At 47.1% G+C, this 12,122-nt stretch overlaps 1 protein-coding gene across 1 annotated transcript in view; it reads right to left on the bottom strand.

The window, feature by feature from the left end:
• The window catches only part of med17 (mediator complex subunit 17), a 28,646-nt gene extending 25,928 nt beyond the window's left edge, over positions 1-2,718 (bottom strand). Inside the window, exon 1 of the mRNA XM_067986348.1 lies at positions 2,408-2,718. Coding sequence (XP_067842449.1) covers positions 2,408-2,660 — 253 coding nt within the window. The 5' untranslated portion in view covers positions 2,661-2,718. The remainder of the gene's footprint in view (positions 1-2,407) is intronic.
• Between the last annotated feature and the right edge of the window lie 9,404 nt (positions 2,719-12,122).

Genomic DNA, 12,122 nt, shown 5'->3' with positions numbered 1-12,122 from the left:
CTACCGTTGAGCCAAAACTGACACCTAATAAATAATCAAAGAACCACAGAATACTACAGCACAGAAAGAGGCCATTTCCCCATCAAGTCTGTCTGGTGTTTTCCTCCACTGAGTCACCCAGCCTAATCCCACTCTCCTTCGCACTCTCCATACCCAAACAACAATCATGAAGTCTGATCATACTTCACGCATTTGCCAATCGCCTGAAATCACCTAAAAATCTTCAGCCCACCAATGCAAGATCGAAAATGACAGAGCTGATTTAGCTTCGTCACCAGTAGCATTTTTAATCACAGCCAGTCAGTGAAATTTATGCTCAAGGAAGGCTTCACTGCCTCCTACTGAAAAAATATTGGATCTTTTACATTACAGTGTTGTCTGTAGTGTAACGGGGTAGAAGAGGCACCAATACCTAGCTCAACGCAAGCTCAAGAAACAGCACCTCATCTTTCGATTAGGCACTTTACAACCTTCTGGCCTCAACACTGAGTTCAACAACTTCAGATCATAACCACCACTCCCATTTTCTCAGACAGCAGGTGCTGGTATGGTTCACCTGTTGTCATTTACACCTCCTCTGGACCCATCTTGTTTCTTTTTTGTCCCATTACCATCTCCTTTTGCCTTGCACCATCATTCCTTTTGTCATTTAATCACTTCTACCCTCCACCCTATCATAGACCTTTCCCTTTTCTCTCGCCCCTCCCCGCTTTCCCCTGACTCTGTACTTGCTCATAAACTGTTAAATCTCTAACTTCTTCCAGTTCTGATGAAAGGTCATTGGACCTGAAACGTTAACAGTTTCTCTCTCCACAGATACTACCTGACATGCTGAGTGTTTCCAGCATTTTCGTTTTTTATCACCAACACCATTCATTAATGTCCTGGTATAGAGGGTATAATTTCAAAATTTGTAGATGAAACTAAACTCGGAAATGTAGCAACGTGGAAGATAGGAGACTTCAGGAGGTCAGACAGACTGGAGAAATGGGCAGACACATGGCAGATGAAATTCAATGCAGAGAAGTGTGAAGTGGCAGGACAAGTTGAGAAGGCTATTAAAAAAGTAAATGGGATCCTGAGCTTTATTAATAGAGACAGAGTACAAAAGCAAGGAAGTTACGCTAAACCATCATAGAACACTGGTTAGACCTCAGCTGGGGTAATTGTGTTCAATTCTGGGCACCACACTTTAGGAAGGATGTCAAGGCCTTAGAGAGAATGCAGAAGAGATATACTAGAATGGTGCCAGGGATGAGGGACTTCAGTCTCTCCACATAACTGAAGAAGCTGGTGTTGTTCTCCTTAGGAAAGAGAATGTTAAGGGGAGATTTGATAGAGGTATTCAAAATCATTAACTGTTTATAGTAGCCATGGTGTGGAGATGCCAGTGATGGGACTGGGGTGGACAAATGTCACCTGACGAAGGAGCAAAGCTCCAAAAGCTTGTGATTTCAAATAAAGCTGTTGGACTATAACCTGGTGTTGTATGACTCCTTACATTAACTGTTTTGACAGAGCAAATAAGGAGAAACTGTTTCCAGTGGCAGGCGGGTGGGTCAATAACCAGAGGACACAGATTTAAGATGATGATCAGCAAAAGAGCCAGAGGTGACATGAGGGAACATTTTTTTACACAGCAAGATATAATGGTCTGGAATGCACTGTCTGAAAGGGTGGTGGAAGCAAATTCAATAGAAACTTTCAAAAGGGAATCGGATAAAGACTTAAAGGGAAAAAGGGCTACAGGGTACGAGCAGGAGAATGGGACTAATTGGATAGCTCTGTCAAAGAGCCAGCATAGGCACGATGGGCCAAATGGCCTCCTCCTGTGTTGTACCTGCGATGATGCTTATGTAGGTATGGTCAGTTTATAATATCCTGTGGTAGTGGCTCCACAATTTGTGGAAGGCTGTTGGTGTTCTTAATATGTGAGGGGACTTCAGAGCACTGGCAACAACTTCCCATGCGCATGATCCCACGGGTACAATTGCTCAAAAGTTGCATTTACTTAACCTTTTGGGGTTACAAAATGCACACTGCGGTGGTTTACAAGCAATTACCATCCAGAGGCACATGTGCTGCCTTATTTATATCATCCCCAAACAGCATTAATACAAACTGGATAACAGAGTTTCAGCAGCTGAATGATGTGTTTCCTCAGAGTTGTACCAACTCTCGGGCACAGACAGAGGCGGATGAAATAAGAGAAAAAGCTACCGCAACTGCAAGGCCCGCAGACAACGGGAACCCCAAGGGAAGCGGAGTGGAGCGGATCCCCGCTCCAAAACAGTGCGGCCTCACACACGGCCCGGCCCCGGCCCGGTTCACCGGTCTCTGAGTGCCCCAGTCCTGCTGCTGTCATTCTGTTCCCACCTCCCAAGCCCCTCGACCGGCTCTCACTCACCCTCCTCCTCGTCGCTGTCCTGCTGCCGCTGCCCCCACTCCTCCCCGGCCTGGGCTCCGGCCCCAGCCCCGCTCTCCTGCTCCTCTCCCTCCGAGTCGCTCCGGTTGAAGTCGATTTTCTGCGCCAGTTTGGCCAGATTCTCCGACATAGAGAGCGGCTGCACGTAGGCCTCCGTCCCATCCAGAGCCACCTCCTGCACCTGATTCTCACAGGCCGCCTCGATGCTGATGGTGACAGGTGGACCGGCCGCCATCGCTGCGCCTCGGCCCGTGACCCGACAACGGAGAGCAGGCCGGGCCGCCGCAAGAAGCACGCATGCGCACTCCACCACGCATGCGTCCAACCCACCATCGGGACTTCTGTATGACGTCACTAGCGCGGTAAAGTTCCGAGAATCTGACTCAGTTAACATGAAGAAAACAGCAAACCAGAATCTGAAAGAGAAAAATTGTTCGAGTTGGACTCCAGATCACTAGAGCCCTGTTTTTAAAAGAGCGATGTGTTGATAGTATCACGCCAAATGACACTAAATTCTATAACATTGCAGATAAAAATTGTCGCAGAGAAGTGATACATTTTGACAGGAAGAATGAGGAGAGACAGTATAAATCGTACAATTTTAAAGGGGGTGCAGGAACAGATAGTGTAAATAAGGAGAAACTGTTCCCAGTGGCAGAGGGGTCAGTGCCCAGAGGACATGGACTTAAGGTGATTGGCAAAAGAACCAGAGGCGACATGAAAACATTTTTTTTATGCAGTGAGTTGTGATCTGGAATGCACTGCCTGAAAGGGTGCTGGAAGTAGATTCAATAGTAACTTTCGAAGGGGAATTGGATAAGTACTCGAAGGGAAAACATTTGCAGGGTTATGGGGAAAGAGCAGGGGAATAGGACTAATTGGTTAGCTCGATCAAACAGCCGGCACAGGTACAATGGGCTAAATGGCCTCCTGTGCTGTATCATTCTATGATTCTATGATAAACATCCATGTGGATTTGGAAGAATCCCACCATTTAAACATCAGACAATTAATCCACACTAAAATTTACATTCTCCTAAATTTAAATCACCATTCTCCCATTTGGGTCAATCATGCAATTGGCATCCTACAGTGCCCACCTGTTACTGATAGCTTCAGGCCAACCAGTGAATACTGTATTCTGTGTTCACCTAAGATTGGCAAGCTGGCAGAAATCACACCCAGTGATCCCACACATCATGGACCTACATATGGCCATTTTTGCCAAACCCAGGAGCAGATCCACCAGGGGGTCCTCTGACCTGCTTGCCTATGTACCGGGTGACCAATGATGAGCACTAAGGCAGAAAATTGCAGCCAAAAATTGAGAAGCAGCCCCTTCAAATAATGAAATCGGGGCTGCAACATCAGGTGACCAAGATATTTGTGAATTGGCTCAAACAATGGTTGGAAGCCACCACAATATGCCACATGCACCTCCCAGGAAGTATTCTCAAACACAAAGCTTTCCACTGGAGAAGTTCACCCAAGTCAGGTGGCATAAAACCTTCTGCCAGAATCTATCCTGATGGAAAATGAAGGTGAGGAAGTGAGGAGTATGCAGCAGCAAGAATTCCTTCCATATGGCATAGAATAATATGGGGGAAATTTCCAAGAGACGGCTCAAGTTGTGAAGCAAAGGTATTCAGGGCTTTTGATGTCTTGTGCACGTAAGCAGTTCGGTCTGAACAGAAGTGAAATCAAATAGAACCACTTCATACACCTCTATATAACCAAAGTCAGGGCCTGTTGCAGATTTGATTTTGTGGAGGTTATTGGCAATATATACAGTGAATGCCTCTAGTGACATAGAGCCAGGACCTTCACTAGCCAGTATGTCCTTGACTCTGGTGACTTTTGCAGTAAAGGCTCATCTTCCCCCACCCATCGGTCCTCTCATGCCAGCATATGGCATAGATAGGTAGAAGTTCCTGATCAGCGGCTCCATGAATATTGCTGCCTCCTCAGCGAGGAGAAAGCAACAAATGGAAGCAACCGGGCTCCAGCATTCCAGCAGGTCCAAATAGAAGACTTACAACTTAGATAAGGAAATCCCTTGCAGCTTTATGTCAAAGAGCTGCCTGTCAGCTGTCAGATGAACGATGACACCAGCACAAACTACTTGAGAGGATCCTCAACATAAAGGTATCTCATAGGGTCTGAAGACAGAAAATCACTAAATGGATACGCAGGCATAACAATGACAGTGACTCTGCCGAAGCAGGGGACTCAGAGCCCCAGTGTGTTCCTTTGTCCCAGAAGAAATAAAACAATTTCTCCAGAATCTCAGTGACACAGAGGAGGGGTCAAAATGATCAGCCAGTATCATAACATAGCAGTCATCAGCTGTTGATGACCAGGACTCTTGCCCTGTAGGAAAGCATTTGGAACATTCCTTCCAGCGTCTGATACATGCAGACTTTAGTCTGCAGATTGGTGCAGTTGGCCTGCCAGATGTCCTTAGCAGGGCTCAGGTAGACTCCCAGGTATAGGAGGTAAATGGTGCTCCAGCTGAACGCATCAGAGCTCCTCTGGTAAGAAGTCTACCTGCCGCTGACCCATCAAAATTCCAGAACACTTATCTCAGTTGATCTTCACGGAGAATGCAGCCGAGTACACTCGGTCGCACTCACATATCTTCCACAAGTCAACACAATCCCCCATCACGAAGAGCATATCATCAGCATAAGACAAGGTGATAACCTCCGTGCCCAGTTAGGCAGGAGAGCTTGTGAAGACTCTTCCATCACCATCCCTGGGTATGTCCTGTCCCACCGGCAGGACAGACCCACCAGAGGTGGCGGTACAGTGATATACAGTCAGGAGGGAGTGGCCCTGGGAGTCCTCAACATTGACTCTGGACCCCATGAAATCTCATGGCATCAGGTCAAACATGGGCAAGGAAACCTCCTGCTGATTACCACCTACCGTCCTCCCTCAGCTGATGAATCAGTCCTCGTCCATGTTGAGCACCACTTGGAGGAAGCACTGAGGGTAGCAAGGGCACAAAATGTACTCTGGGTGGGGGACTTCAATGTCCATCACCAAGAGTGGCTCGGTAGCACCACTACTGACCGAGCTGGCCGAGTCCTGAAGGACATAGCTGCTAGACTGGGCCTGCGGCAGGTGGTGAGCGAACCAACACAAGGGAAAAACTTACTTGACCTTGTCCTCACCAATCTCCCTGTCGCAAATGCATCTGTCCATGACAGTATTGGTAGGAGTGACCACCGCACAGTCCTCGTGGAGATGAAGTCCCGTCTTCGCACTGAGGACACCATCCAACGTGTTGTGTGGCACTACCACCGTGCTAAATGGGATAGATTCAGAACGGATCTAGCAGCTCAAAATTGGGCATCCATGAGGCGCTGTGGGCCATCAGCAGCAGCAGAATTGTATTCCACCACAATCTGTAACCTCATGGCCCGGCATATTCCTCACTCTACCATTACCAACAAGCCAGGGGATCAACCCTGGTTCAATGAGGAGTGTAGAAGAGCATGCCAGGAGCAGCACCAGGCGTACCTAAAAATGAGGTGCCAACCTGGTGAAGCTACAACTCAGGACTACATGCATGCTAAACAGAGGAAGCAACATGCTATAGACAGAGCTAAGCGATTCCACAACCAACGGATCAGATCAAAGCTCTGCAGTCCTGCCACATCCAGTCGTGAATGGTGGTGGACAATTAAACAACTAACGGGAGGAGGAGGCTCTGCAAACATCCCCATTCTCAATGATGGCGGAGTCCAGCACGTGAGTGCAAAAGACAAGGCTGAAGCGTTTGCAACCATCTTCAGCCAGAAGTGCCGAGTGGATGATCCATCTCAGCCTCCTCCCGATATCCCCACCATCACGGAAGCCAGTCTTCGGCCAATTCAATTCACTCCACGTGATATCAAGAAACGGCTGAGTGCACTGGATACAGCAAAGGCTATGGGCCCCGACAACATCCCAGCTGTAGTGCTGAAGACTTGTGCTCCAGAACTAGCTGCGCCTCCAGCCAAGCTGTTCCAGTACAGCTACAACACTGGCATCCACCCGACAATGTGGAAAATTGCCCAGGTATGTCCTGTCCATAAAAAGCAGGACAAATCCAATCCGGCCAATTACCGCCCCATCAGTCTACTCTCAATCATCAGCAAAGTGATGGAAGGTGTCGTCGACAGTGCGATCAAGCGGCACTTACTCACCAATAACCTGCTCACCGATGCTCAGTTTGGGTTCCGCCAGGACCACTCGGCTCCAGACCTCATTACAGCCTTGGTCCAAACATGGACAAAAGAGCTGAATTCCAGAGGTGAGGTGAGAGTGACTGCCCTTGACATCAAGGCAGCATTTGACCGAGTGTGGCACCAAGGATCCCTCATAAAATTGAAGTCAATGGGAATCAGGGGGAAAACTCTCCAGTGGCTGGAGTCATACCTAGCACAAAGGAAGATGGTAGTGGTTGTTGGAGGCCAATCATCTCAGCCCCAGGGCATTGCTGCAGGAGTTCCTCAGGGCAGTGTCCTAGGCCCAACCATCTTCAGCTGCTTCATCAATGACTTTCCCTCCATCATAAGGTCAGAAATGGGGATGTTCGCTGATGACTGCACAGTGTTCAGTTCCATTCGCAACCCCTCAGATAATGAAGCAGTCCGAGCCCGCATGCAGCAAGACCTGGACAACATCCAGGCTTGAGCTCATAAGTGGCAAGTAACATTCGCGCCAGATAAGTGCCAGGCAATGACCATCTCCAACAAGAGAAAGTCTAACCACCTCCCCTTGACATTCAACGGCATTACCATCGCCGAATCCCCCACCATCAACATCCTGGGGGTCACCATTGACCAGAAACTGAACTGGACCAGCCATATAAATACTGTGGCTACAAGAGCAGGTCAGAGGCTGGGTGTTCTGCGGCGAGTGACTCACCTCCTGACTCCCCAAAGCCTTTCCACCATCTACAAGGCACAAGTCAGGAGTGTGATGGAATACTCTCCACTTGCCTGGATGAGTGCAGCTCCAACAACACTCAAGAAGCTCGACACCATCCAAGATAAAGCAGCCCGCTTGATTGGCACCCCATCCATCACCCTAAACATTCACTCCCTTCACCACCGGCGCACTGTGGCTGCAGTGTGTACCATCCACAGGATGCACTGCAGCAACTCGCCAAGGCTTCTTCGACAGCATCTCCCAAACCCGCGACCTCTACCACCTAGAAGGACAAGAGCAGCAGGCACATGGGAACAACACCACCTGCACGTTCCCCTCCAAGTCACACACCATCCCGACTTGGAACTATATCGCCGTTCCTTCATCGTCGCTGGGTCAAAATCCTGGAACTCCCTTCCGAACAGCACTGTGGGAGAACCGTCACCACACGGACTGCAGCGGTTCAAGAAGGCGGCTCACCACCACCTTCTCGAGGGCAATTAGGGATGGGCAATAAATGCTGGCCTCGCCAGCGACGCCCACATCCCGTGAATGAATAAAAAAAAATAAAATAAAGAGATTCTTCAGCTTGACCCACGTCTATGCCATTTCTAATAAAAGGATTTCGTCCTACACCTTAATTTATCATGTTTTAGATACTAGCTCATCTGCTGCTCACTTTACAGGTTTATTTCAGATTTCCAGAATTTTCTTAAATCAAACAAATATTTGGATGAAATAGAACAAACATTTGGGATGAACAAAAACTGCAGATGCTAGAAATCTGAAACAAAAACAAATTGACATTTCACGTGAGAACCCTTCAGGGAAGAAGGTTGGTCAATGGAATTGTCCAGAATAGTGGAGGGAGGTGGTATTTAGTGTGAAAGACCCTATGGAGAGTTACTCAGAGAAGTTTAATGAAGTCAGAAAAGTCAGCCTCCCAAGAATGCACTGAACTGACCAAGTTTGCCACTTACAATCACCTCTCTCTTCCAGTAATTAAATGCTTCAACAACTTACCATTAATGTCTTATGAAGCTCCTCCAGGCCTTTTACACAACCAACCTTCACCTTCAAGTGTTCCTTAACTCACAGCCTTACGCACATAGACTTCTCAGAAAGCTTTTCATGAAATATTTTTGCTTGTTTCATGCACCTGTCATCATCCATTGTGATCTGCATGCTGACATCTGGGTTAGATTGCACCTCATGTCAGGCAGCCTCTGAATGTCAGACAGCAAGAAAAAAGAACAGCAAAGATCTGCTTGGCCCACTGCTGGCAGCCTTGCCAGCACTGCATTGCAAATGCCATCATTTATGCTCTCCCTGCCCTGCATCAGTCTATATTCACCTGAAGAGCAGAAAACAAGTGAGACAGAGGGGAGTGGGCAGGAGAAGCTGGGGATGGAGCCTCAAGATCCAGATTCCACAGGCCCACTTTTAAGAGGAATACTTGCAGAGCATGCTCCCTAGTTGGTCTTTTAGAACGTTGTGCAGATGGTAAGGGATGTGGAGGAATTCACAGCCAACATCTGCTTCAACATAATGGATGGTTTCATAGCGGTGCAGGCAACTCTAGTGCACGTAGCAACCCCAGGCTGACCCGCAGCAGACATTCCTACTCAGAAGGTAGGAAGAACTTGCACTTGTATAGCGCCTTACATGTCCTCAGGATGTCCCAAAGCACTTCACGGCTCATGAAGTACTTTTGAATTGTAACCACTGTTGTAATGTAGGCAAACGCAGCAGCCAATTTGAGCTGAGCAAGGTTCAACTAATATCAATGAGAGAAATGACCAGATAATCTGTTTTAGTGATGTTGGTTAAGGAATAAATGTTGGCCAGAACACCGGGAGAACTCCCCTGCTCTTCTTCCAATAATGTCGTGGGATCTTTTATGTCCACCTGAGATGGCAGCTGGGGCCTTAGTTTAACATCTTATCCAAAAGATACCATCTCCAACAGTGCAGCACTCTTTAAGTATGCACTCAAGTGTCAGCCAAGATTATGCTCAAGTCTCTGAAGTAAACAACAACTTCCAATCATATAGCCCCTTTAACCTAGTAAAATGTCCCAAGGTGCTTCACTGGAGCGTTATCAAACAAAATTTGACACCAAGCCACATAAGGAGATATTAGGACATATGACCAAAAGCTTGGCCAAAATTCTAATAATGCTTAAGGAGTGTCTTAAAGGAAGTGAGAGATGTAGAAGTTTAGGGAGGGAATTCCAGTGCTTCGGGCCTAGGCAGATGAAGGCACAACCACCAATGGCGGAGCCATTAAGATCAGGGATATGCAAGAGGCAAGAATTGGAGGACCGCAAAGATCTCGGAGGGTTGTAAGGCTGAAGGAGATTACAGAGATAGGGAGGGGTGAGGCCATGGAGGGATTTGAAAACAAGGATGAGAATTGTAAAATCGAGGCGTCCCTGGACCGGGAGCCAATATAGGTCAGCGAGCACAGAGGTGATGAGTGAACGGGACTTGTTGCGGATTAGCGTACGGGCAGTAGAGTTTTGGATGAGATCAAGTTTATGGAGGGTGGAAGATGGGAGGCCGGCCAAGAGAGCATTGTGATAGTCAAATCTAGAGGTAACAAAGGCACAGATGAGGATTTTGCAGCAGATGAGCTGAGGCAGGGATGGAGACAGGCGATGTTACAGAGGTGGAAATAGGTGGTAATAGGTGGTCTAAGTGATGGAGTGGATATATGATCAGAAGCTCATCTCAGGGTCAAATAGGATGCCAAGGTTGCGAACGATCTGGTTCAGCCTCTAACTCAGAGGCAAGGATGTCATCACTGTGCCAAGGTTGACAGAATTACCTTCTGTCATGCATGCTTAGACTGCTGCCATGTAGGCCTGGGGTGCTAGATTGGAAAGGGTCATCTCTTCTAGTTTCGAAGGATTGCAGGGCTTCGCTGATCTAATTGGTACAATTAGGTCTGCTTTCCCACTGATCAGTGGCTATGTAGAGCCAGTACCCAGTACTAGTGGGATTGTAGGAATATACTCATGATGCTACTGTAATTCAGGATAGTAGCATTCCCACCACCCACCTCAGATGCCTGCACATGTGACAAAGAAGGTAGGGCCAGGCTACTTGTGCAACAGCACAACAATTGCAGGCTGCAGCTGGTCAACCTCAGAGCTTAGCTGCCATTAGACAAGGGTCACCACAGTCCCAAGGGATTCCTATTGGAATGCATAGCCAGCCAGCTCATGCATTGCTGTCATTTACCTTAGCACCTAGGAGTACAAATTAAGATCAAGAGTTCCAATATAACACACTGAGTGCTAATGGTAGTATAGTGGTAAGAAGCATTTGGCACATACACAGTGGGTTGTAAATAACATAATTGCACTGAAATTGTGCATGCAAATGCTATCTTGGCATAGGTTGGAGGGTGGCTTGGATGAGATAAAAGGCATAGGAGCAATATTCATTAAGGCACACAGAGAAGGGCCTGTACATGCTGGAACATTTGTGATTCAAAAGGGGGCAGATGTGGACAGATATATTTATGCACTGGGCAGATGTGATGGTCAAGAGAAGTTCTCCAGTACTGGCACAAATGGCTCTTGCAGCTGGCAATGGAGTGGGCCCAGCATGCTTTTCATGCTGCTGATCGGCATATTCCTGATCCCTCTGCTGCCTACCCCCTCTGGGCTCTCCATGAGAAGGCCTCTTTCTAAGGTAAAGTTGTGCAGCAGACTATCACGATTCGAGACCCTAGCTAGACTATATTGCAGAGCACCCCTAAACCAATTCAGGTATCTGGAGTGTGCCTTCAAAACTCTAATAATGCACACTGTGAAGACTCGAATTCCTTGGTCTGCATAATCTGGAGTTGGGGTAGCAACAGTGGTGTGTCATGTGCCTCCTGTAATGCCTGACCAGCCTAGCCTCCCTCTGCTCTTCTTCCATTCCTCCAAGGACCAAAAAATACTGGAATATTCCCAATGGAATTCTCATTGAGGCCTCTGTAGAAAAGGTGAGTGGGCAAAAAAAAATGGAAGCCCCATAGCAGAAGTCAAAAAGGTGTTTGATGAAGCAGTATTCAATAAAATAAAAAATAATTTCAAAGTCTTGTGGCCATCATTACTCCACAATTAGGAGGCCAGCCATACTGTTAATTTATTTTTAAAGTTGAAATGTGGTTAGACCACACTTGGAGTATTGTGAACAGTCCTTCTGGTTTCCATATTATAAGAAGGATCTAGAGGCATTGGAGAATGTGCAAAGAAGATTTACTAGGATGATACCAGAACTGAGAGGTTATACCTATCAGGAAAGATTGAGCAGCCTATCTCTAGAAAAAAGACTGAAGGGTGACCTGATAATCTTAAAGAGCTCTATGAAAGGGTAGACATGGAGAAGAGGTTTCCAATTGCGGGGGAGACCAGAACTAAGGGCCATGAATATAAGATAGTAACTAATAAATCAAATAGGGAATTCAGGAGTAACTTCTTTACCCAGAGAGTGGTTAGAATGTAGGACTCACTACTACAAGGAGTAGTTGAGGCGATTGGCACAGATGCATTTAAGGGGAAGTTAGATAAACACATGAGAGAGAAAGGAATAGAAGGATATGCTGATAGGGTTAGGGAGGGAGGAGGCTCGTGTGGAGCATAAACACTGGCATGGACCTATTGGGCCGAATGACCTGTTTCTGTGCTGTACATTCTATGTAAAATCTGTATAATTTTAAAAAGGTAGTGTAATTTTAGACGGCATATGCATTTGAAATTAAGGACCCCAACCAGGAGAAGA

This window comes from Heptranchias perlo, chromosome 6 (assembly GCF_035084215.1).
Source record: "Heptranchias perlo isolate sHepPer1 chromosome 6, sHepPer1.hap1, whole genome shotgun sequence".
Taxonomy (NCBI): domain Eukaryota; kingdom Metazoa; phylum Chordata; class Chondrichthyes; order Hexanchiformes; family Hexanchidae; genus Heptranchias; species Heptranchias perlo.
Note: the sequence above shows the minus strand (reverse complement) of the source record. Positions and strands in the feature narration are given on the sequence as shown.